General features: G+C 39.0%; 1 protein-coding gene across 4 annotated transcripts in view; it reads right to left on the bottom strand.

Annotated features, from left to right (window-relative positions):
• Positions 1-27,909, bottom strand: part of glra1 (glycine receptor, alpha 1) — a 139,375-nt gene that overhangs the window by 10,035 nt on the left and 101,431 nt on the right. For all 4 annotated transcript variants that reach the window (XM_059345836.1, XM_059345837.1, XM_059345838.1 and 1 more), the window contains 2 exons: positions 23,072-23,286; positions 17,520-17,666 (listed from right to left, as the gene is read on the bottom strand). In XM_059345836.1, coding sequence (XP_059201819.1) covers positions 17,520-17,666; positions 23,072-23,286 — 362 coding nt within the window. The remainder of the gene's footprint in view (positions 1-17,519; positions 17,667-23,071; positions 23,287-27,909) is intronic.

The raw sequence follows: 27,909 nt of genomic DNA, 5'->3' as shown, positions 1-27,909 counted from the left end.
TTCACAGTCGTTTCTTCTCTATCATTCTCCTCCTGTCCTCCTTATTTGCAAACCGTACGGCCCTTGTTTTGCACAAAATGCTATATCGACAGCGATTAGCATTTCAAATGGAACACAACACATCACACACTCATTCAGACGGCAGAATTGGGTGGTATTACCAGGGTGTACCAGGGTATTTAAGAATCCCTACAGTAAGATTGATATGCTGCTATTTCAGTCTATTAAAAGTTGTCGTCATGCTGTTTATGTGTAATGCACAGCAGCTGCCACCAGAGGTCTCCAGGCAGCTGAGCTGAGGAACATGGCGACTTGCAGGACTTATAACTTTTTGGGTTTAATCCTGATGATACAGGGGTGCAAGCCAATAAGGACCAAGCTTCTTTTGTCCTATACCGTATATAAGCCGGTGAAATAATAACCCATGTCATGTGAGCTATTATGCGCAGCTTTTTATGACCCATAATGATGTTTGTGACCCCTAGTGGCTGTAGTAAATATGACAGGAGCAAAGAAATAAGTCATGTGACGTAGCATAAAGAGCGAAAAAGTCCGTGCAAGAGGTCAGGGTGGACAGATGGGTCAAAAAACACATGACTTTCACCCAGGAGAACGTTGTTAATGTCCTCCGTGAAACTAAAAGTCAACAATGTTATTTAAAGTTAATTTGTAATTTAACATGTAGTTTTGTCGCATTTACCTAAACAAGTAGTTTCGTTTAAGTGGTAAATAAGATGGTCATATTTTGTAAGATATTAAACAAATTGTTGTTTGAGGATACACTGAATTCTTACACTTGACTTGAAATGATTTCTGTGGGGGAGATAGTTGATTTTCACTAAAGACCAATGTATCTACCTGAATCTAATGGTACACACTGATGCATTTCCATGCTTTCATAATGGTTTTGCCAGGGTTTTTAGAGCAAGCAACGCTTAATAACAGCTTAACAACGGTGTTAGAATACTGTTGTACTGTCTCATTGGATCGACCGCTTTTTAAGCAAGAAATTTCTATGTTTGACATAATAACAGACAAATCAGTCAATCCGGGGGTCTGCACGGATTCAAATACCCTGGCATGTTTTTTGATTTGTTGTAATTTCGGTAATAAATAAATATTCTAAACAGGAAAAAATCCTTTTCAGAAAACAAAGCACTCTTAGAAACCAGTTTATATGAATGTACAAATAAATTGAACATTTTTCACGTGTCTTGGAAGTGATCTAGAGTTGGTGGAGCTGCTCATGACCTCAGTATTTCTAACAGCCTGGGTGCAGCCTTGGCCGTGGCTCTGGTGCTTCGTGACAGTGGGTCAGGGGTGGTCTCTGCCCCGTCACTGACACTTCATCCATCTTCTCGCCATAATGGGCTCAGCTGATATCAGAGCAGCTCCTCTTAAATGCACGGCTTCCACTTCCAAGTGCCTCAACATCATCTTGTCCTTCTGTAACGTGAACATTTGTCAAAACGAGAAAAAGGAATTGTCTTAAATTAGCATCAGGTATATATTTATGCTGAAACACAGCAGCAGCAAATTAGGTTTTCTTGCATTTGGGCTCTTTTTATTCACAATGCTTAGTGTAAAAGGGGTTTAAGATAAAACACGAGTGATTTAGGGAAAAGGAGGAAACATTTGATGAAAGAGAGGAAAGAAACCAGAAATAGAGAAATAAAAGGAGAATTAAAACAAAGCTGGAGAGAATGTAAGAAGCAGAGAATGGAAATTAGAAGCAACAAATTAAAGAAAAAAGGAAAATGTTGAGAAATATAAGGAAGAAAAGAGGAGAAGACTGAAATAAATGTGGAGGGAGGTTGAGAAAAATTGTCTGTGAACTGGAACCCGAACGATAGAGGGAGGAAAAGAGATGGAAGGGAGAGAAGGCAGGGAGAAGGGAAGAGAAAAAGAGAGCAAGAGGACCTCTTAGCTCACTCATCCATCATGCTTTCCTCTCCCGATTGAAGCATTTATATCTCTGCCTCTGCTGATGTGATTAATCGAGCAGATTAGCAGGAAGCAAAAAGCAAACTGCGTCAGGCCTGCTATCCTCCACCATCTCCTCTGCAAATATTACCCTTGGATACTTGTTTTAGAGACCCGCATTTACATAAAACACGATTCGGAAAGGTGTCAGCCCCAACTAACGCCGGCATCAGTCTCTCCTGAACGAGGCCCGAGGAGGAATTCCTCGGCTTGCGTTCCGCTTTATGATTTCCCCCCAGAAGCAATTCCAGCCGAGGAGTGGGGAAGGAAATATATTATAAATTTGCCTGTGCTGATCCATTTTCCGGTGGATTCATTTCAAGCCGTCCTCCACCCTTTCCCCCCTGTTCTCCCTTCTGCATCTCGCCTCGATTAAGGCCATTTGAAGCTTTTTAGGATGTTTCAGTATCAATATGTCAGCGGTGAGTGGATTCTGTGCAGCTGAGAGGAATGTCTGAGGAGATGTGAGCTTAGAAAATGTGCTTTTTTTTCCATTCACACTTCGACTTATAGAGATATTTAAAAACAGATACTATTTCTGCTGCAGCTGGTCAATTCTTAAAATAATTTTCTTTGCATTTGTAATATAAAGTAAGTTAGACTGATATCAGCTGGGATTTACTACACTTCACACCCTAGAATACGTCGAAGATTCATCCTGATTGGATTCCAGTTTATATTTGATCTATGAAACAACTGTGACAAACATTTGTGCACCCACTCATCCAGTGAAGAGGACCGAGGAGAGTATTTGGTCCCTCACCCTGTGCACAACTTTAGAACCCTTGTATAGAAAAGCCCCTGAACCTTCGTAAATGGCTGGATCGAGTACGGTAAATATGCTAAATTGTAGCCAAATTGTTCCGGGGATAGTCAGTGAAGTGAAACCTCTATGGTACATTTCTACTACTTGACAACTTCATTACTAATTTCCTTTCTCACTCTCTCTCACAAACCACAAACTCACACTGAGTTATTCCTAAAAGCAGCTACGCAACTGTTATAACAAACCAATATGCATCAAAATGTGTCAAACAAGTCAACAAACCAAGTTTGAAAAACACTTACAGGAACATATAAAACAAAACCCAGTGGCACCAAATATAGCAATATTTTACAGCTTATGCTAAATATCTCAAATAAGGCTTTCTGGGTTGTATTGTGCGGGTAGAGTAACAAGCTCGTTGTGCAGCACCAACAAACATGTATGTTTTCAGGAAGTGTATCAGATGATTGATCTCAGAGGCAAACATGTTACCAGATGAAACACTGCTGCGCCTTTTCATTTTAAAAGAGCAAAGGTGAAATATGAAAACTCCAACGGGAGCAAACAATGGTTTAACTTCATTACTCACTCATTCACTCAGTAAATCACTCAGTGGCTTTCACATTTATATGGCTCTGCTTTGGTGTAACCTGACATTGCCAGTCTGATTGTTACACAGAACCATCTGAGAAGACGTCATTGGAAATTGGCACACACAAAAAATACCTGCCATGTGACTGAGATGGATTTGCAATCTCGTGATCCCCCATTTCCCGTGTGGTCTCGTGTTATCACGAGACTCCAGCTGGTCCAAGGTAAGCTTTGCTCTTGTTCAGACAAAAAATAGGTGGATCTTAGTGTGGTTAGAAAAAAAAAATGGCCTTCAAGGTCAGAAGAATCCTCTATCACATCAGCTAATCTGCGTAGCATTTGATATATTTAGCCAAATATAAAAAACCTCATCAAAGTTAAAAGGTGCCCAGATTATATCGTCCATTAAAGATGAGAATATGAACAGAAAACATGAGTTTCATGTCTCAGCTTTTTTGACACATTGTTGTAAAACACAGTCTAGTAAATATGTTGTCTGTTGATTCTTTGCTATTTATTTACTTTTGTGGATTACATGACTTTTGTATTTGCATTTTTTGTATTTGTTGTAATTATTTGTTATTCAGGTGATATTTTTCTTTAAGATTTCTTTTATAAAACTCAGCATTCCAACTTGCTTCTATTTAAGCTGTTATAAAATATATAAATAACAAATAAAAAGACTATCCTATAAATATGAAAAAGGATGGAACCTATTGTTCTGTTTTACCAGGTAAATCAACTACTTCACTAATTAGCCTGTGTAGCTGTTTTAATAAGAAGTTACAGATTTAGGTTCTGAACAGAAATTAAGTTTCTGTAATAAAAGTAAATAAAAATATGAAAATTAAGGCAAAATGTCATCAATGTTGCTTTCAGAGCAGTTTTGCAGAGACTCCCAGCAGCGGTTGTGCATGTTAAACAAGATAAAAAGAGGCAATCTTGGAGGCAGACCAAGCTCTATTTGTTGATATTTTTGTGACATTTGAGTACAGTGCAGTCTTTGAATCCATGCCTGCTTTTCTCTCTCTCCTCCTTTTGTCTCCACTGGAGTCCCCGGTTGCATTAAAGCATGGTGTGTTAATGTCTCTCGCTCATCAAGCCGCTGACCTGGAATGATTATCCACATGATCTGCTGCACCGTTTCCTTTCTCTCTCTCTTCTTTCTCGTTCGGTTTCAGCATTTGATGTGAATAACATTTCGGGGACGCTGCGACACCTTTAGCTTCATGCATCAAATCTGATGTTTAAATGTCATCCAGGGTTCACTTCAGCTTAATGTAGGGTTAAATTTAGCCTTTTATGTTTGGATGGGCAGAATGAAAACAGTTTTGTGCTCTGAGCCTCCACAGAAACACAGCACCATAATCAACATAGCTGTATTCAGCAGATTGCTACACTGACTAAAATAATACTGAATTCCATTTAAAGTATCTTATAAATGTTTGTTACTGTCCACACATTCCACAAAAAGGCCAAACGCACATTGTTTAAATGTTGTTTTTATCGACATAAAGCTTAAAATATAAAGTATTAAATATAGTTTCTTCCTACAAGCGCTCAATAATTTGCTTAATAGAAGACTGGTCACTGTCGATTTTAGCAAATTTTACTCAAACTAGAGAGAATAATGTGGTTGCTGGGGACTGTTTTTCAGCAGAGGATTAATCCACAATTTGCGCTCTACTCAGTATTTGTAGCAGCAGGACAATGTGTGTTAGATTGTGTTAAATAAATTGCAGTGTGGCTCAATAATGTGTTTTAATAGTTGAACACTATAGACAAAAGAAGGAGATACATCAGGTTTAGGAGATATGGATCTGTGGTGTAGTGTTACATATCATCTTCCACTTGCACTTTTTCAATTTTATGAAAACTGACTTTTTGCAGTTGAAGGCCACATGAGACCACATGTGCAAGAGTATTTTAGAAAACTGTTTTCCTCCTTTGTTCTCAGAAAGAAAATAAATGCACACAATGGACTGTTTGCAAAAACACAGTGCTGTCAAGAGCATGACAAACCAACAGGTGGCGATACAACCCTGAAGCCATGTTGGCCAAAGAAGAAGAAAATGTTCGCCAATCAGAAGCCTAAAAGAAAAGCTATTACCAGAAGGCTATCAAGAGCATTGATCTCTTCAAACATTCATTCTGACCCATCAGAAGTGAAAGAGTTACTAAATGCTAACGTATCAACATGTAAAAAGTCATGTTAGCAGATGAAACCATGCCTTACTAACAAGATAACTTCGCATATTCTGATTTCACAAGAATTATCCCTGTAGGAGTTTTCTAAAAGATCTAAAATGTAGCTTGCTTCTGGACAAAATGCCAAAACACACAGAGAAAAGAGAAAACTACGTTTTAAGAAATACCCCTTTACATATGGACTAGGCTTAATTTTTTTTTTTAATGATACTATTTGTTTCTGCATGCTTCATATAATGTTGTTGCATGTCCATCATTGCACAAAATATTGCCTCACAGAGGGGATCAAGGTGCACACTCTGATTTTACAAAGAAAAAACTGCTGAGTTTCCCGCAAGATCAATTTCTAGTGACCTGAGATGCACTTTGCTTCCGGACGTAAAACACAACAAGCTTTCAGAAATATCTGTGTGCAGGTGGACTGGGCCGAATACAGTTTTGTTTTTAGTGATTGTATTTGTTTCTGCGTGCTTCACAGGATATTGTTGCACGTCTAAGATCATGCAGAAAAAGAGCTGAAGTACAGTATGGGTAAGGTCTTGAGTGCAGAAGGTCAACCCTTTGGAGTCTTGTAAGAACACGGAGAGCCTGATGAGAACTCGTGCTTTAACTAATCCAGTGGTTTTTAAGAGCATAATAAGGTTAAGAGGTCAAAGCAGCTCCTCGGCCAACAGGCAGGCACATAAATATGGATATTAACATAAAGATCTGCATGGTAATATGGTAATTTGGATCCAGCGAGTTATTTTCCCGACACAAGTGTCATCAAATGCAGAATGCATGCTGGATAAAAACAACGAGGGCTTCCACTCCGTCAATTAAGCCCTCCTCCCTCTTCTTCTTCTCTAATCAGGAAACAGTGAGTGTGTTGCACATCACTTCACAGCCGACCTGTCAATCAGGAGGTTGAGTTCAGCCCGCGGAGATCACTGATCGCCTCTTAATCCCCGCGCTCTCTTATCTGCCTTTGTTCTCTAAGCTGCCGAACAGCCTGTGAGATCAAGGCATTTAGAGCAAACCAGCATGTAGAACCCCCCCCCCTGCAGAAAAAAAGCCTAATCACAGCTAACGAGCTGATTATAGCTGATCAATCAGGAACTCAGTTTGCCTAATAAGGTGCTGTCATTCTTAAGCAGTTGGTGTTTTCAGTCGTGAGGGGCTCACATCCCAAATGAACTTTTCCCAGAAGGCCGAATCAGAGCCAGCTGCAGGGAGGAAACATCTCCACAATCCTTGCCTCTCTTATTTCTTTGTGTTGTTGAAGTGAAGGAGAAGTGGTCAGGCTTTAGTAGCTTTCTACCTCCAGGCTAAATGAATCCTGGTTTCATGTTTTTACTGTGATACTTGATGGGATTTCTCATGTTTTTGATGCATATGACATGAGTGACTGCACACAAATAAATTATTTTAACCAAAAGCCTTTCTTGATTTGAAAATCCTAATTTGCATTCTGCGTCGCCGGCCTTCACAAAGGCACTGGAGACGCACAGAAGACGGGGCTTGATTGAAATGGAGGCGAGAGGCAGTAATGTTCGACTTCCCTTTGATTTCTAAAGGGGGTTCTCTCTTTTTCAGTCTGGAGAGCTTGTCTGTGTTAAACAAGCGAGCTGCTGCCAGGCGGGCCTATCCTTCAAGGATGAGTGGCGCTATTGATCTGATCCCTCTGCAGTTGTTCCTCTCCCCCAGCAGGGGGGGATGTCACTCTGCCTCAGTGCTCAGAGGAGCAGGCTCCCCCTCCCTCTCCTCCTCCCTCTCACAGGGCTGCGGTATCTGTCTATTTGATGCCCTCTCGCTCTGTCTTTCTAATTAGACAGCCTTCTGGAGCAGGTAGCCTCAGTCCGATTGCTCCCGCTCTTTCCCTCTCCGTCTCGCTCTCTCCGGACTATCAGTGTCACTAACGAATCAATAAAGTATCAGGGCAGAAACCACAGAAATCAGCACAACTGGGACTACCCTGCTGCTGCTGCTGCAGCTATACCTGCACTGCAACGATAGCCTCAGCTGAAAGACGAGCCGAGGTGCAGGGACGTATTTGTGTCGAAGCAGGACTGCTGCTACTTCAATTCTGAATTACAAATCACCAAATTCCAGCCCGGCAATCAGATCGATCAGACTCTTTCCAAGAGCGCCTTGACTATGGCTTCCAGAAACGGCAGAAGTAGTTGTCCATCCTTCTAGTTTCCTTCCTTTCCTTCTCGCTCTCGCTGCTTCAAAGAACACTTTAAAAGCAGCACACATGCATCAAACAGTTGCGTAAAAGCCATGAAACCCTCGAGGACATTCTTTGCCCAGATTATATAGAGACTTCCAACTGTACTCAGCTGCACCTTCATAGCTATTCATCTCTGCTGTGACCGTAATCACAGTAAACAAATCCCTCTGGGGAAATATCGCTCTAATCCAATACATCCCAGCATTCTAACACAATTAACATACGGGATTGAAGGCGCGAGCTAACCATGCTGCTAATGCTGTGCGGTACACTGTGTTCCTGCTAATGCCGACATGGACTGGAAGGTCTTCTCCTGTTTGAACTTTTCAGGCAGCACACATGTATCGGTAATCGTTGCACAATAACACATAATCCCCCTGAGAAGCGCTGCATTTGGAATGACAGCAGCAGACGTTCAGGTGTTATTGCTGCAATGAAATATAATTATATTCCACAGAGCTCAGCAGGTCTGGATCCTGACCACACCACAAATGTCTTCGTTGAGCATTGATTGAAAGTATGCACATGTTGGTGCACATGTGAGACTGCGAGACTACACAGATTTCAGTTTGTGCGTCTTTGTTCTATCCGGTCCAATCTCAAGAAAGTGCGATCTTCTCACTAATGCTTGCAGCAAGACATTGTAAACCAAGCTGATCAACAAAATCTAAAATTCAAGGAGTAATTGAATGCATCTAGCAATAAACTCTTCATCATACTGAAGCTGATGGACCAATAAACACCTGGATAAAAGCCTCTGTCTGGCAGTCACATATTTTGTGCGAAGGTTAAACACACTGGTAAGTCGAGCTGACATGCTCTCTTGTTTAAGCTGTATAGTTAAATATGGATTTATACAATATGCTGTTAAAGTTTTTGTTGTGTTGGGATTAACTTTTATTTATTCTAAATATAATACATTCATATAAACCACAAAGTCTTGCTAATGGGTGCGTTTAGTCAACAACGATAAAAAATTGGTTATGTGGTCAAAATTATTTCTTAAACACAATCTGTAGTGGCAGTTACATATGGAAAGATAGTGGCTATGACAAAACAGCTATTACTCAACATGGCCAACAGAAACTTCTGCTGAGGCTTATTAGCAAACAATCTAGATTAATAGATAAAATGAAAGGTAAGAGGAAAAATTTGTATTTTTGGGATACTGGGGTAAACTATTCCTTTAAGGTTAGACAAAGATAATTACTATTAGATATAGAAAAACACAGCAAAAGCCATTGGAAGCCTTTGACATGACAAACTGATAAGGACCAGTGTCTTAAACACATGGTTAATGTTGTGAATTGAAACAATAAAAAACTTGTTTGTGATGTAAGTTAACTTACGTATGTTGGTTAAAATAATTCCATGTTGACAGAGGTCTCCTGGGTTTGTTTGATCCATCCTGTCTCCTAACAGATTAAGTTTCCATACAATGGAACGGCATTCTCAATTACATTTCAAGGGAAACATAATTTCTACCAGATAGGGGCCGCTGTCTTAAACATGTGGTCAACGTTGTACATTACAAAACAACTTAGTTAGGTTTAGTAAAAGATCATAGTTGAGGTTAAAACAGTCACATGTGTTTATTATCTATGGACTGGAAGAGTCAATAGCATGTTGTTTTTCCATCCTTGCAAAGATGCACTTTATAGTTTAGTTTTAGTTTAGATAAAAAAAAATGTGTCTCATCATTATTTAACCAAGATCTTCCTCATTGCCAGTGTTTCGGTTCAATTTATAAAAAATTATGTTTAAGATTAAGTATGGTTCACATATTCTTACTACCTTGTCACTTGCAAGTGCCTTCATCATTTCAAGTGTTAATTAATGTTATTTGAGTTTGTTACACAAGTTATCTTATTTACGTTAGTATGTTAGGACACACGATTCTTCTGCTTACAATGAACGTTGGCGTTGGATGATGTAAATTTGACTGCACCTCCATGGGACACTGGGCCGGCTCTGTACATTGTCAGGAGTAATTAAATTGGTAATGTTTGTTTCACCGGACAATAGAACATGTTTCTCAGGTTGTGTGCTCCTCTCCACCTGTTCCTTTGTTTTTGGACAAAGACAGGCGAGTGGGCAGTGGGCGGCGGCCTCTGTGGAGCGGTTTACGTGAGCTGCAGGCCAGCAGCGACGGTTTCCTCTGCGGCGAGCTGAAACCTGACTGATAGCCCTCTCAGAGCCGTAATGGAGGTCCATGGATCACATTAGACTCACATTAGAAGGACTGGCCAGAGAGGTTAATTAAGAACGTGTGACGCCCAAGGACTGCCTAGCTCTCTGTCTCGCTGTGTGTCAGCGGGGATTCACCACCGCTGGATTTATTTCACAGCTGAGCAGCAGGGATTAATGGTGATGATCTTATTGAGGGTGCTCATACTTTTATTAATGATTTTTTTTTCTTTTCATTGTGCTTGAAATAAAAGAAAAAAGAAAAAAAAAAAGACCCGAGGAGCTGAATTTAAAACTGTTTGAATGATTCTAACATTTGGAGTGCATTATGCAACCCTCTCGGCAAAATCCTGTTTCAAATGCAAATACCTCGAATTCCTCTTAGTGTTTTCTTTGTGTCCTTAGAAGTCCTTTTAGTTTCTGCTGGAAAGTACCTCCATTTCTTTAAACCTTCCTTTTCTAATCTGCTACTTTTCAGAGAGAAATATTTAGCTTTTGCTGTCGTAACCGCTAGATTTTTTTCTATAAAAAAAACATGTGATGAGATTAAAAAATATGATGTATTATGCTTAAATGTTAATGCGTCAATAATAATATTCCAGGGAACAATAAAGTATCATCCTACATAGTAAGTTGCCTTTACTTTTAATACTTTAACTTTAAAAACTTTTCTATACTTAAACAGACAATATGTTTCCTGCTGTTTGCGGTCTCTCAATCAAAATAATAACAAAAAAAGGAGTTTGGTGATGTTGTATAGCAGCATGGGATCATGGGAGTTGTTGTCTTCATCACCATTTGGCGTCATTGCGGTAAAATTCTCCAGATTAGGATTCTTTCAGTGTTCTTTTTCACTGCAAGCCAAATTATCTGCAGAGGTCTCCTGTTCTCCAAAACAAACTGCCCACTAATTAAAACTGTCAAACATAGGAAATAAAGCAAGTTTTTTGTTAAAAATGTTTCTCCAATGCAGTTTGGCAAATACAAGATGTTTCAGAAGGGTTGCAAGCCGAGCTGCTGCTGACGTTTGCTCAGCTTGTTTCTCTGATAATTGAATATCCTGGGGCAGACAAATACATTTTAGACCATTTTACGTCTCTTTTAAAACACCTAACCATGTGCATTGTTTCCCTAACATTAAGTTAGTAGTTTTGTTGCCTAAACCAAACCAAACTGTGACCAATTCACATCGTTAACAACATGTTTAAAGCAGTAATGATTACATTGAGACATGAGGATGTGTTGCTCTCCTGCTACTTTAAGGGTCAGAACCAGCAACATATGTGGACATATGATTTGGAGGACTTTTTCCTTTTTATTCCTCTTATAAATCAAATTAAATGATGGTAAACTTATCCTCTAAATTACTTTTTATGGGCATTTGAGGCAACAGTTCTGTTGCTGATCTTCTCATCTACCCCTATGCCAGAGAGCAAAAGAGTGCAATTCCCAAAATGTTAAACTATTCCTTTAATATTTGTCTTTCCAAATATAATTAAGGTTTCAAACATACTTTTGAATGTGTTGGATCCAAGTAGGCCCCTTTTATTGAGAGCACTACTCTCATTTCATTTTGATCTGATTTAAACTAAGTTATGGTTGATATTTGCATCCAGCAGGTTGACAGGAATCACTATTCATACCCAGCTGATTTATTTAAAAACTAATATGTATGTTGACTGTTTTGGTTTCTCTGCTGTATCATGTATTTGATTCGTTTCATCTGTCCTATTCTTATCCGTGTCTTATCCTCATGGATCTGTTTTCATTAAACTTTCATTCAAATATTAATTTCCACTTTCTGCAACATCTCTGTCATCTCGGTTGATGCTTTTATCAAATTGCCTGACAGTGCTACAAGCAAATTTATTTTTCATCATGTGTGGCTCTGGTGTGAAAAGGCAGAAGTAACCGGTTAAGTGTGGATTCGCATACATTCGCCATGTGCAACACGTCATGGATGGAAAATCCCTAATAAATTAATCACACAGGGTAAAAAATAGACTGTACAGTCACCTAAACTCACCCTGAGACAGGACAAGACCGCCAGTCACATGTTATGGACAGAATTAAACAGCTCAGCTCAAGTTCTAACTTCACCTGAAGCAACACAGCATGACATAAAAACAAACATTATGTAAGAGCACCTGAAGTCACCCGTTTTATCATCGTTATTATAAGGATTTCTCAATAATAAAAATGCTGTCAGCTGTGAAAGAACACATGAGCTGATTCATTAACAAAAGTCAAATTACGTAACAGACTCACGGCCTAAATTCACCTCCTGCTTTCATCATGAGGGCAAAAATAAACTGTGTAACAGTAAAAAAAAAAAGGTTTGGTGTGCCAGATGTGGGTCAATCCTGAGCCCATGTTCCTCTCACTCTCTTCTCCTGCTCCCGGGGTCGAGAGACAAAGACTGAGGCTTGCAAACGGAGCGAGCGAGTGAGCGAGCGGCCGGGGTGAGTGTCTGATTCACCTGAAAGTGCAGCGGCAGCCGGACCGCTAATCTACCTCTTCACCCGCCATCACAGCTCAGAGGATTTGGGATTACAACAATAGGATTTAGGATTTATACTTTTTTATATATCTTTTACCCACAAACCCCACTCAGCTCCCCGGCTCCTTTCACCCCTCTTCACTATTTTATTAACTGAGGCTCCTGTGGAGCAAACAGCAGACTGGGATTTATTCATTTAAACTCTGCTTTTTCCTCCATTAACTTGGATTTGTCCAAGTGGCAGCCCACTGCCGGCCAAAAGTGTTGGCATTGTACGTTTCTGCAAACCACAGAGACGATGATCTGCAACGTTCTGCCAGCACAAAAATACAGACATCGTATTTGTCTGGATATATTAATCAGCAACTTTTTGTGACATAGAAATATGATGATTATTGCTGCATACGGTATGAAGCAGGAGGCTGGTGTTCACGTCTTCAAATGGTTTCGTGTCCCGTTGTCAGAAGGTTTGGAGGCCTGTAACCTTAACCAACCCTTGTTTAAAGCATAACCCTGTTATTTGTTCCATCTTAAACCAGTGGATTAGTATTAACAGTGTTTAAAACAGCACTCGTCACGTTTGCAGAGTGTTTTATGTTAATTTTGGGAAAAAAAGTGGTGATATTTGAAGTTTCTGTGGTTTGCAGAAACGTACAGTGCCAACATTTATTGTGGTGACTGGGTTGAAAACTTATTTGGTGACATAAAATACTCTCTATATCTAATCTAAGGCTGCACAGTCCATCATCATTTTATTGTCATCGAGATGTCAACTCGTATGACAAATTGCAAGACTGATATTGCACCCATGGGTTGAAAGTATCAGTAGAAAATTACACTCTAAAGTGTACTTTCAATTCACGTTTTGTTTAATGTTTAATTTGTTAAACAAAATAATGTTGTTTTTTAAACAACCAAAACTCAATTAGTTGTACTTGTACTAGCAGTTTACTGGAAGCAGCAGAGATGCAGAACACTTTAATATCTCTTTACTTATTGCAAGTAATATTGGCACTGTGTTATAGCACATCACAAATTTATTTTTATTTTCAGTTGCTTTTTTTTGAATTTTTGATAGTATAACTTACTCTGTCTCCAAAAATGATGCAACAAAGTTTTATTCTCAGTTATTTTTTGATGGAATGTTTTTTCTTCCTAGAGAACATTCAAAGTTTGAAACAACGTTAATATTCACAGTCTGGTTTTGTTTAGGCAACAAGAATACATGGTTAGGCTTAGGAAAAGATTGTTTGGGTTAAAATAAGTAAAACACACAAGACTAATGCAAATTTGATTTCAAGTGCATGTGATACATAAAAAAACAAATGTAATCTAGGACAAAATATGTTGCCCTTGAATTATAACTGACAATGCAGTTTCATTGTTTGAGAACATCATTTAAAAAGAGATCAGGCTGAATAACACAAAATCATACGCAGAACATTTGCTATTTTTTTCTGTTTTGTGACATCATGTATTGAACTTTTTAGTTGATTAATTGTATAAAAAAAAAAAACACCCGTTACAGATTAATCTGTTCTGAAAGTCATCATCACTAAAAACAATCCAGTTCAATAAAAAGACTTTTAGCCAAAACTCCAACCTAAATCAGATCCTGACTTCAATCTTCACTGAAATGAAACAATCTGATCCTGTTCTGAACTTTCTGGCACAGTGTCTTCACTTCGCAGGACCTATGTCACCTTACCCGGCTTGCGAGGACCCAAGGTCCTCATAAATACTGCAACACACGAACATGCTCACACACACTAAAACGTGTCAAACTCAATCAAGCAGCTCCAGTCATGGCAGGCACGAACACATGCCCTACAACACCGAAACGCACGACAGCACTCGTGAATGCACTCATGCATGTTCACCGGCTATATGGATACAATCTCCACATCTCACACACACACACACACACACACACACACACACACACACACACACACACACACACACACAGAGAGAAACATGCACACACGAATACAAAACCAGGACTGTATGGATTGTTTACTGCAGGCTCATCGTTGCATTTCTTGTGGGTGTTTGTGTTTTCTTGCCCTCTGCCTACACGAACACACAAACCACCAGTTTCACAATCAACCAGCACTTCAATATTCCCCGCAGGCCTGACAGTTTTACTCCTTATTCAATACAGCAGCCCCGGGCTGATAAATCCGACTGGACACATAGAATTGATTGATTAGATGCTTCAAAGACAAAACCAACGAAAGAAAGTCTAGGAAGGAAAAAAAAAATACATCTCAACGGTCCTGCAGGGAGGAATTGACATCATACTTTGTCATTTTTACTAAATATATCCAAATCAGTTTGGAGGAATTACATAAACTGACATATTTTCAGCTCTCCAATTTATCTTCATTTCATCAAAAGCGGCCTTCTTAAGCTCGGAGACAGGTAATGAAATAAAAGGTGCTTCTTCGGCTGATGTATGTGTTTTTACTTCACAGGGATGTTAAAGCAAAGACAGACAAAGGTTGTTGATGTGATTATCGTGTTTAAATGCTGCTGGTTTTCATCAATAATGGTTCAAGCTTTGTTTTTTACAAAGACACAAATCACAGCCATGCGTACATATAACCCTCGAAAACACCTTGCTGTTTGCTTAAATGCTAATTATTAAACATTGGGCCACTTGATTTATCTCAGTTTAACCAAAAAACACACCATAAGGTCCATTTGGTAGCTGTTCTGGATATTATATATTATATTATATTGTATATTACCTATAGTCTTTATCAGCAGGTTGAGTTTAGCCAGTAATTATGGATATTTTTTTCCTCAGTATTTGACTTCAAAACATCCTTTTTAGATGTAATCAGCCTATTAGATGGCCTTTATACTCCACCTACTATATGTGCAGGAGGTTTGTGAGGTTGAGGTGCTAAAACTACATGATTATGGTTACAATAAAAAACTACAACATTAGATTTAGGCAAAAGTAACCTACATGGTTAAGTTTAGCACAACTTTAACAAAAAAGAAAGATCATGGTGGATTTAACACCTTACGGTATTTTATGCATCACCTCAGGACACTTGCATGATATAAAAATGACGTACAAAGTTACTATTCATTTCAAACTTTAAGTCTGACACGGGACATGAAACTCTGGGTGGAAGTCTGGAATTTGTGTGGACATTGTCGCTCCTACATCACTTCCTCCTATGCTTCTGTAATTATTACTATGGCCTCTAACAGTAGATGTTAATGTAGCAGCCCATTTAATGTGCTGACAACGGCCTTCCGAGCCTACTCATAGGTGGAACAGGCCTGTTCTAACCAAAACCTTTGAGGCTGATAACAGCTGATAACGCCCATTTAATTGTTGAACTCAGTGCTCAAAAACTGAGGTTATAGCTCATTGTTAGTCTTGGAAACAGAAGTCGAGAAAACAATCTTTACACAAGATCCATTTATCAGCAGTTCAGACCTTTGCTGGGAGTACATTTTTAGTAACTGGACCTCTTTGAATTGTATTTGAGTGTTTAAGTGTGCAGAAAAATGGAAATTTGAACATTTATATTTGCATAATAATAGAGCAAAATCCATCTGCTGCTGAGGATCGTGTGCTCTAATTATAAGCTCCAGGAAATCTACTGAATGTTGTGTTTGGGATATTATTATGTAATAAATAAATAAATAAAAATAAGATACACACAGCACGCTGGTCATGGTACAAGGACTAAAAAGCGGGACTCAGTCTAACAAAGACAAACAGTCTCACTGAGAAGCACGTTCACAACAACAACAAAAAAGGGCTGCGAGCCACTCATCTCTGTTTCTCGTAAATGATGCATCTCCATAAACAAAAGTTTTCAGAGCCGGGGGGAAAAGTTTCTTTGTCTTTCCTCCTCTCCTGCACTGTGAATCCATTATGAGCCTCGTCTTGCTGTTACGGCTCAGCTTTTAATCATGCTCAATGCTCCGCCCATGAAACATTGATGCCTAGTGTTTCTGCCTGGTGATGAGCTCCACACAAAGCTAATATCAAACACGAACAGCGAGCCTTTCAGCAGGCCCGAGGACAGAGGCGAGCGGGGACGTTTATACAAACTATGTTCTCTGTGTTTACACTGGCAAACATCACCTCAACGACCACCTGACGAACACAAAATGTTTTATTCTGATAAAAGTACGAGGCGGCTCAGCAGCAGAGGATTTCCACTGCGGAGCCACTTTTCAACCTTCAAAAACAACACATTTGTGGTTTTAGACTACGTGTTTCTGTTCTCTTTGTTTGTGTTTGACCACGGGAAAACTGAGCATGTCTGATAATTCCTTGCTTTTAAAGATCCGGAGACACAGAATGTAAATGGCAAATATGGAAGATTTTGGAGCAGAAGAATTGAAGAGTTTGAAAAAATTATTACAAGGTTCATACACTTTTTGAGTGGTCAAATTCAAGCACTTTTCAAGGACTTTCAAGGCTCATTTTCAAGCTTTTCCAGGACCTTACAACGGTTGTAAGTTGCATGTTTTAGATGAGTACTTACATGCTAAAAGGGGTAATTTCACTCACTGCCATACCGACAGCGATGGTTTTACACTTTTAACAACCAAAAGTACAGTTTGCTAATCTCAATATTCAATTTTTTTTTCATTGAACATGTGATTATCTATAGTCAGATTGCAAGAGAAATACAGTAACAATTTCAAGCATTTTCAAGCACTTTATCCAAAATCCAAACCTTGAAAATACAACATTAAAATTTAAGCATTTTCAAGGATTTCAAGCATCCGTATAAACCCTGTTATTCAGTTTTAGAATTTCATTTCCACCTGACATCTCATATCATATTATTCTTTAAAAAGCCCGAAAGCTGTTTTCATTGTGTTTTATCAGACAGTTCTGTAACCCTTTGTCACATCGATAACATCTCACTTTTGAATAAAAACTCTTCAGTTCAGCTGATATCTCTGCTGCACCGGACCCAAAAAAAAAAAAAAAAAAAAAAAAAAGCCAGAGCTGGTGGACAGATAACAGAAAGACAAATGTGACTGTGAATGTGTGACTGTATCACAGATGTGACAGATGTATTCACCTTCATGTGTCGTCGCCTCCGTCTGAAGCGCAGCAGCTCCTTGTGTTGGCGGGCGATGAAGTTGACGGCGGCGTACTCCAGCAGAGCCGAGAACACGAACAGCAGACACACGGCCATCCAGATGTCAATGGCTTTTACGTAGGACACCTGTAGAGAGGAGGGAGGAAGAGCTGATCATTCACTTTTTGTGCTTTAAAGTATTCTGTGCAGCCACAAACTGTCCTGATAAATAGTTCCTGCACATGTCACATTTTTCCCTTTAACGGTTTTGCGTACATTTAGTTTCCTGCATCGAGAAAACTTCCCAACATTAATAATTTGGACTCTTGATCACGAAAATGTGGATAAAAATATAAAGATAAATCATCATAACATTAAACTGTATTAAATCAAAGTGACTGAAAGTGCAAGCGCTGAAAAATACATATTTTATTTAAGTTTTAAAATTGCTTTTGAAGATTGAGTGTGCACATTAGTAATTTTGTTTTTAATGCAATTCATTATTACTAATTCAAGTGAATAAATCAGACGTCTGCAAGGCTCTAGTGGCTTGTCTATCAGGAAAGAGTTTCTGAAGTTTTTTACACCGTCTTCAACTTTGTCTTGAGGTTTACATCATCAAAATAGAAAACTTAAACTCACTAAACAAAACTTTTAAAAATATACCAATTATGTTCTAAATCTAAATCACAACTTATTAAAAAATTCTATTCATGATAAATCAAAAATATATCCATCATTCCATCCGTTATCTGGACAATTATTTACGCCTACCTACTATCAACATGTAATCAAGCTAACTTGCATGTTGTCTGAGTGTTGGACAGTGCTATAACGCCCAAATAAGAAATACATTTGTTATGTTCGAGTTCCAGTTTCATAATTCCCACTTTATGGACTTATAGGAAAGGGATGGAATTATAGGAAGTTTGGGACAAATATGATCATTGGAGGATTACTTATGTGCAAAAAGTGGCAAATGTGTAGCAGTTAGGATAAAAAAAGACTTTGTTACTTGGTCTCAGATCCACTGTTCAGTTCTACAGAACTACTTTGGTTTCAGTAACGTTTAGACGTCCAGATTTATAGAACAGCATTTCTGCTTCACTTTGCAGTCACTGCTTATATCTGATTTCTTTAAAGATCTTAAACAACCTTTCTTGACAGAGTAGAGAACTATAGTAACTATAGGTCCGATATGAAATCAGTGCAAATACATTTTATCATAATCCTTGTTTTTATTTCTTTTTCATTTATCTCTAGTATCTCTCATTTGAGAATTTTATTCTTTTTCTTTAAATTTTAGATTTTTCAGAAATATTTATGTCTGGCAATCTGAACCTTGTCAAAATGTCAGTCTTTTTTGAAAATATTGTTTACATCGTGGCTATGAGTGCGTGACCATTTTCTCTATTTTTTCTTTTGCATTGTGTCCTGATCGTGTCAACGCTCCACCTCGTTTCTGTAAACTGGAGATGCATTTACAGCTTTATTCAATTCACAGTTATGGTAGGTTCCTTTTACAGACCCTCAGGGGTTTTTCATCCCACTTGGGCATCATGCTATTGCATATTTCTTCTCTTTTGTTTCATCTTATTATCTGCAGAACCAAAAAAAAAAATGTTTTGAAGTGAAAACCTGCAGATTCTCAGGTTTCTGACTGGGAATATCAATGAGGCAGATATACGAGCGGTCAGCTGAGGGTTAATCCAGGTTAGAAGTGAAACACTGAGAGAGAGAGAAGTAAATTAAAACCCTCTCTGCTAATTAAAACTCTTCTGCTTAAGTGCTCCTGAACGCGACTCTTCACCTCGACAGGGGTCAGCTGTTAAACCACTGTCGGAGGGGAAACCTTCTGGTTTGGACGAGTAGCTACATGAATGCATAAAGGTATGCTAATTACAGTCTGGATCACAATATTAAGATGCTAAACAGGCAGCCATATGGACAAAAAGCTGCAGCACAACAAAGAGACCAGCTCAGAAACCAGCCGAACATCAGCACATCGGACATACGAGGAGTTCAGTGAGCAGCCTGATGGACAGGGTGAGGACAGTCCTGATAATAAGGGCTAAATGAAGTCTGGTTGGATCATTGTCTGATTGCTATCTGCCCGCCAAGTGCCATTATTCAAGTGCATTCACCCCGGCCTGTCATAACAACTCTCCATCTCCGCACACAATTACACGGTGCAGCCGGAGAGGGAGATCCCTGTTCTGTCACAGAGAGAGAAACCCCACAATCAGCCGTTTAAAATCCAATTAAACTATGACTTTAGATCACTTTCACAAACACACAGTGCTTATCGTCGCCGCTCTGCCTTGTTGTAATTCATGCTCGTTTGCACAGAGTCTGATGCACATTTATCTCCGGATGCCCGACTGACTCCCCCCTCAGAGCTGCTGAGAGCCGCTGAGGCCTAAACGGTCAACTGGTTCACTCGGTTTGATGGTCATCCAGGCAGAGAGAGAGAAGAAGAACGAGAAGCAGAAGAAGAGCAGAGAGAGGGCTCGTACTTTAGCCTCATTCAGAGCTATGACAGTATATAAAAATACTTAAAAATTGATTTTAATGAGATTTTGGAAGACATCTACATTTGCAAAAATGAGCAGCATCGAAAAACAAAATAGCTTTTAAAAAATTAAGGGCCTTATCTTCTTTTAATTTATCCATCCATCATTTATCAAAAAACCTCTTCATAAAAACATAAATTATTTTCATTATTTTGGAGTTGTTTGGATGGAACAAGAAAAGCAGCTTCATGTATGATTCAGAAAATGAATTTTTAAAAATATGAAATAGCCTTTTCTCTCCTGCCTGGAAAAAACATAATTTTGTTCAACTAACAAAATGAAATATCTTTCTCTGAAAGGAGGCTGAAAGGCATTCTGGGAAAGTAAACCACTAAGTGAAGTAAATGAAGCAAATGGAGGGAGAGTGGGTGCAACAAATTGTTGGACATCACGTCTCTAAACAGTTTATTTCCTGGTGTCCTTTTTGTTTTACTGCCAATTTGTAGCTTTATGGCTTTCTTTATGAAAGTCTGCAATCAGAAGTAATGCTGCAATAAGCTTCGTCTCCAAAATGGTAAAAAGGAAGGAATTAGGAAGGAAACAGCCTCAAACTATAATCACACTTTATTTAATACCGTGTTGACAAATTATCATTAAAATCATTCTATAGATGTTTGATTTGTGAGCTGGGTTTTATCTTAAAATGATGGATAATGAATAAAATAAGTCAGATAATCACAAGTTAGTAATGGAAAATAGGTAAATGATCTCACTTTTGTGGCATGATAGTCACCTGATCTATCCATAGGTATCTGTGTTGAATAGCCACATGATAAACCTTAAATGTAAGCAGCTGTTGGACTGTAGCAACCAGTCAGGCTGAGCTAAATCAATCCACGCTCTGTCCTCGTCCTGTCCTTTATGAGGTTAAGAGCTTCTGACAGACAAACTGACCAGCGGCGACTCGCTGAACTGCAGCTTAGGAGACGTTACTGAACGCTTCACGGGACAATGTTCAAAGAAGAAGAACACAGAGGAGGCCTGCAGCAGCCAGCAAGCCGGGGACACACTGCACTGACTGGACCGCTGATCAGCTGATCTCATCCTGCTCAGCTGTTTGGCTGAATGAGAAAAGGACTGAGTGATTGGTGGAGCGGCTCAGAGCGCCAGAGTCTAAATCACCGTTTGGGGGAGAATTTTGCTTTACCACATTTCCCATTTTATAATAATACTAATACTACTAATACTACTACTACTACTACTACTACTACTACTACTACTACTAATAATAATAATAATAATAATTATTATTATATATTGTGATTTCGTTAAAGATCAGAAATGACTGAATGGGCAGTTATCTTTCCCATAAGCAGGGTTAGTAGGGGTGGACACCACCTGCTAGTAGGTCCAGTAGGTTGTTATCAGCCCATTTAATGGACAGCTATATTGACGTGTGTTGTTGTTGGTGCCCTCTAGGTGGCAGTTACGGAGTGTGAAAGCTAAGGGTGGAGCAAGGAAACAGAGTATAAAGCATGAAAAATTGCTCTAGTGTGATCGGGAGTGAAGGTGAATGGTGAAAACAAACCCAGGACTTTCACACAGGAAAACAGCGTCCATGTCAAGCATGAAAACAAAATTTAAGAATTGCGTTTTTGATGTAACATTACTCAACTTTTGTGCATCATGTTTCTACATAACCATCTAGTTCTCACGTCTGCCTCATTACAACTTCATATCCAGCATTTACGTGCATTTATTTTACTTGTTAAACTGTCTTTTATAACACCTAACCAGGAGCTTTTCTGTCCTGACCTAAGAGAAGTAGTTTTGTAGTGTAACTGCTGCTTTGTCACTAAATGTGAATGTCTTCTAAACCTGCTAGAAGGAGGACCAGGCCCCTAGTCGCTCATTCAATCATGTTTGAGAAGGTGCATTGAGTTGTGTGAAGGTGACTGAACAGGACGAGTCACAGACAGACTGCTGGGATCAGACATTATCTGAATCAAGAAATTATCTTTTGAAAGTCATCCTGAACAGAGTGTATTTTTAGGCTATAATTGTGTAATTAAATTTCTTTGCAACCTTATTAAAGTGCAAAAAAACTCTCTTTAACGTTTATATAACCAGCCTGTGCAGTTCCTCTATAGCCAACTTGTTTATATATTCAATAATACTTTCTGAAGAGCTAACCATCCATGTTCATAACAAAACTTAGTGTCAAATTAGCATCATCTGTTTTGTTAAATAACCTCAGACACAGAGCCAAAACTCTAATATTTCTTCTCCTCCTTCCTCGTCTCGTTTCCTCGTCTCCTTCCTTGCCTCGCCTGACAGGGTGCATCCCTCTTGTATGGCATGTGAGAAGAGCCGTGTGTTTAGGTGTGTGTGTGTCTACTATCAATCACACACACAGTCAGATGTACTGTGTGTGTGTGTATGTGTGTGTGTGTGTGTGTGTTTGAGCAGTATGCCCACCTAAGCTCAGCTGTGCTGTGTGATCATTATTGTGACAGCTGAACTGCAGAGGAATCACGGTTCACTTGTTCAATTTTTAGAGCGCATGAAGCACCTAATGTCAACAAACACTGTGTGTGTGTGTGTGTGTGTGTGTATGTGTGTGTGTGTGTGTGTGTGTGAGTGTGTGTGTGTTGGGGATTACAGCTTCCCTGGACATAATTATACAATCCTACTGGCTCACGCAAAGTCTGACCGTTTTTTTCCCCCTTTAATCTGAAAATCCCTCACAGGAAAAGATTTTTCTCGGTTTTTAAAAGTTATTTTTCTCATCTTTGTTTTCTTGAACTTCCTCTGTTTTTCTTAAATTATCATGATTATTTTCCTCTCTTCCATTTCTCACATCTCTTCCCTCCATCTGTCTACCTCTTTTTCTAAGCATTTTCCTTTGCTCTAACACAAATGTATTTTTATGTCTCTCTCTCTTTACTCTTCTCCTTTCTCCATCTTTCCATTTTCTCTATAATCCTTCTCTATTCCTATATTTTCCTTAGTTTTGATAAATTATTCAATCGTCCTCACCTTGGGCAGCGAGGCTCTGGAACCGGAGCTCTGCGTGGTCATGGTCAGCACGGTGGTGATGCCCAGACCCACCCGGGCGGGCGCGGCGTCCATGTTGATCCAGAAGGAAACCCAGGACAGGATGACAATGAGCAGCGAGGGGATGTACATCTGGATCAGGTAGTAGCCCATCTGACGCTCCAGGTGGAAACGAGCCTCGATACACGTAAATTTACCTGGAGGAGAAGGAGGAGAGGAGGAAGAGAGGAGATTTTTGATTAAAAGTCAGTGGAAGACTAGAAGAATTTAGATAGATGGGGAAAAAAGGAAAAAAAGAGTGATGGAAGTATGTAGCATGGTCCAAAGCAGAAACCAAACATCTTGGAGCATCACATTGTAGACACACAAATTATGCTTCACTTCAGTAAACATTACGAGAAAGGGCATTTGTGCCCTTAGTTAGAACCTTAGCATTACAAAATAGGATGGATTAGATTAAGATTAAGTTTAAATTACTTTATTAATCCCACAATGGGTAAATTCAACCTTTGCATTAAACCCATCCTTTTTGTACACACAAGTGAACACACCTGCAAGGAGCAGTGGGCAGCACATTACTGCGCCCGGGTCTTGGCAGTTTTTCCATGTATTTCTTTGTTTTGGTTGTTGTTGTCTTTTACTCATTTTGCATGTTTATTGTTGTCATTTATTTGTTTTTTTATCTCCTGAAGTGGGGGGAGATTGATCGTGTAAGCCTGCAACATATTTTCATGAAGCTGTTCATATGGTTGAGTAGTTTAGTTTAGGCAACAAAATCACTTCCTTAAGGTTAGGCATGTTACGGCTAGGGTTGTCAAAAGTATCGATACTCAAAAAAGTATCGATACTAAAACGTTGTATCCGGATACAATACTAATTTTCAAAAGTATCGAGTATCTGAAGCTCGTTATCATAGTTGCAGTTTCTTTTTGCACAAGTGTTTTTTTATTATAAATATTTAACCTGTGGTTCTGTTAATTTTTACATGTTGCATTTTTCTTGTTAATAAAAATATTTCTGTTAAATTTTGGGGTCTTTGTTTTTATCCTTGTGGTATCGAAAATGGTATAGAGTATCGAATATTTTCCTGAGCATCGGTATCGAGTTGAAAATTTTAGTATTGTGACAACCCTAGTTACGGCATAAAAGAAACGCATACCTTCTGGAAATAAGTTACATCAACAGGACAGGACAGAGGACTTCTAAGTAAAAGAACAGTGGTTTGACCCAAAAGGTTTTGGTATAGCTTTAAACATGTTGCTTATGAACCTATATGAATTCCAGCGCATTACTTTTTGGAGGAAATCAAACGAACCATTCGTGAGGAGTCTAAACCCTGTGGTTTCTTCACCTCTCTTGACACATTTAATATATTCTCATTATCTCTATTTTAGTCTTATGTCTGCACAACAGACAAAGAAATGTAATAAAACCATCACAGTGTAGTTTATTATCATTACCATGATTTATATTTATCTCTGTTTGTAAATGGACGTGATGAACAGCAGAACTGTGATCTAATGAAACAAAAGCTAACCCTGAAGTGGGACAGATCTCGGCTCTCTATGTAAATAATGGGACACAAAAGTATTTAATAAAATGACACTGATTTTACACACAGTGAATGTGCTGGTATTCCCCTCAAGAGTTTCAGTCAGTCAGCTTTAGAGAAAACACTCACTTCTGTCTCACAGAATAAACTATAACAAACCCAGAAACTGACAGAGGAGATGTTCCTGTCTTCACTATAAATTCAGAGTATTAAAGATTTATTTCTAAAAAAAAAACCCAAACCAATTTGAAAGCAAATCAGGGTTCACAATGAAAGTAAAAAGCTCCTATAATGTTTTACTCGGTTTTGTTTAAATCTATTCTGATTTTAAAAGGAAAAGAAAGAGTTGCTCCCTGCAGAAAGGTTATTATTTTCTAATGAGATGGCTCATGATACTCAGAGCTTCTAAAGATATTCACCGCTCAGTTATGTATTCATGGAGCCAATCATTTTGTCTCAGTAGGTGTCCTGTTTTCCGACATGAATATCTCATTGGGAAATTACTGAATTTGCAGCACATCAAGCACAAGAGGTTGATTCGAGGAAAAGAAAATAATAATGCTGGTCGATGTTTAAACTCTACTTAAAAGCAAAATGGTCTTTTCATCAGTTTCCCCGAGGCGGTGCGGTTTCATTAGACTGTTTCTGAATTCTCTATTATCTTCATGTGAACGGGCACATTATCCGAACACTGACACAGCCATGTCCCCTGGAAAAACAGGTGGAAGTGATGAGACGGAGGGTGCATTAAAAGAGTGATCCGGAGAGGGAGGAAGAAAGTGAGAAAGGGGGATTAAAGAGGGGAAGAAGTTGTTGGACTGGCAGTGAAAAGGAGGATAAGCCGCGGAGGGAAAATAGAGGGACTGAAGACAAAGTTGACAGCTTTGAGACAAAATGTCATCTCTCTTCAGCTCTCGCACTAAGCCAAAGTGTAAATCATGAGCGGAAAATCAGAGAGACACAAATGCTCGGCTTTGCTGAATATCAAATGGAACCAAACACTGTAAATACTTGAAGACAAACACAGCAGGTGGTTTTGGATTTATGCTGCCAGTTACTTGTTGCAGTAACAGCCTGTCGCAGAGAGTCTGAGGGGAGGTTCAGAGGAGCATGTAGCTCCACAGAGAAATGGAGTTACTGCCCCATAAAACTCTGAATATTTCCGTGTGATGGTCATTAAAAAGCCACGATGAATGCATATTTTATTTGTGTCTCAGCCAAATTATACAGGGGTTTTTTGTTTTGGGAAAATAATAGACAATCTCGCAAAAGCCACATTTACAACATTGTTGGTAAAACCACTGGATACCGCAAAGGTCAGGAGTTTATAATTCTTCTAATAGTGGTATTAAAGTAATTCTGTAGAAATGAAGGCATCACACTCAACAGAATTACAATGTTTAACCACTGCACACAAAGTTTCATTTCAAATTATGGGCAGCAGAATGAAATAGGACAAAACAGAATGAAGAAAATCTTGATCAAAGACCTTGTACCTGGTAAATGGCTGCATTTACAGTCGATATTCAACATTATAGTAACCTCTGTGTGTAAGTCAATGTAAGTGAAGTAACTTTAACTTTGAAAAGGTTTGTGACATAACTTCAGTTACACATGTAACGTCACAGATATAACTTGAGTAGATCGTGACTAGGTAGTGTATGTATGGAGTCACATTCTATGTCAAGTATTTGTAATTATGTCCCATAGATAATTATGTCATGTGCACAATACATCACATAAAAACTATATATCTAAAATTACACAATAAACAAACTTATTTGAACCCAAAACAGTTTACTTTCAGATTCAGACAATGATCTTTTCCTGACTCCAACCAAGTAGTTTTGTTTCCTAAACCAAACCAAACATCTAAACCAAAGTTTAATTTGGCTGCCATTACTTTTAGGGTTGCCACCATGTTGGTTCACTCATTTCGGAAACGCTCCTGTGGGCGTATTAGAGGGCAGAAACAAACAACCTGTGGTCGTATTGTTTGTTGAGGACTTACACTCAACCATGACATCACAAAATCTTTCCCCCCTTTAATTAACCCACCCAGTGATTCCTTAAAAAGATTGAAAACACAGGAGTATTAAAGTGGAAATGTTACTCCAGTGTTGTGTTTGCCTCAGTCTTCAGGTGAAGCCTGAGGCAAGGTTTTGCTTTTTGTCAAACAGCTGCTTCCAAGGTCAAGAACCAACATTCAAGCTGAAAAATCTGCTTTGCTTAAAATTGTGTCAACAGTTGAAGAGCAGTCGTTGTGAACCGAACAGCAGCTCACAGGGAGCAGCTCTCCCGCTCTAACAAGACAGTGACATCCTGACATTAGTCTCTCTCTCTCTGCTGTGTTCATACACAAAAAAGGCACAATAAAAGCTTTTGTGGAAGAGATTGCGCCGCTTATACAAGAAGCTTCATCCGGTATACAAGTCCTCACACTGTACATGAACAAAAGAACAGGTTGTTTGCCTCTGAACCCCCATATGAGTGTCTTTTTATTGTGCTATTTGGCCTCATTGTGTGTTTGTTGATTTATTCTTTTTCAGAGGATATTTGAGTCAGATATTCCAGCTTGAATTTGGTCGTTTAAACTGTCCTGATGTCACCTCCCTTTCCTTTTTTGTACACAGCACTCAGCACTGTGTGTTGTTGCAGTTGAAAGTGGTGATCTGCAGCTGCCTGTTGTAGTCTGCCAGCAGCACCGTTAGTCCTTGTGTGGCTCTGACGGGAAAGTAACAGTGGTTGTTTACGCTCGCAGCATGTTGCCGTAAAAACGGGGAGTAGAGAGATTAGGAGGAGTGGAGTCCACTGCCTTCTCCTAATCTCTCTGCCCCTGTTTTACTACAATATGCAATATTTATCTTGAAAGCGAAAATCTACAAGCGCTCATCTTTTAAATGTATATATCTAGTCTCTATTTTTGTAGTTCAAACCTAATTTAGTTTGGCTCTTCTGCCTGGGATGTCTTCTTTAAAAGATAAAAATATACATATTCTAGAGAAAATGCTGCATGCATGCTACAGTGTATAAAACATACACACATACAAAGTTCTATTTTCTGCAAAATCAACAATATGCATGAAGAAAATCTGCAACACAGATAATTACATTAACACACTGCAGCAGTCTTATTTACATTGCAGTACAGTAGCAACAGTAACAAATGTCCCTTCTTCTCTTTCTGTAATGTAATGAGCGCGCCGGGGCTCATAATAAACCACAAGAGAGCCAGAGAGCAAGATGGCCGACGATCCATTTAATCAAA

This window comes from Centropristis striata, chromosome 12, assembly GCF_030273125.1.
Source record: "Centropristis striata isolate RG_2023a ecotype Rhode Island chromosome 12, C.striata_1.0, whole genome shotgun sequence".
Taxonomy (NCBI): Eukaryota; Metazoa; Chordata; class Actinopteri; order Perciformes; family Serranidae; genus Centropristis; species Centropristis striata.
Note: the sequence above shows the minus strand (reverse complement) of the source record. Positions and strands in the feature narration are given on the sequence as shown.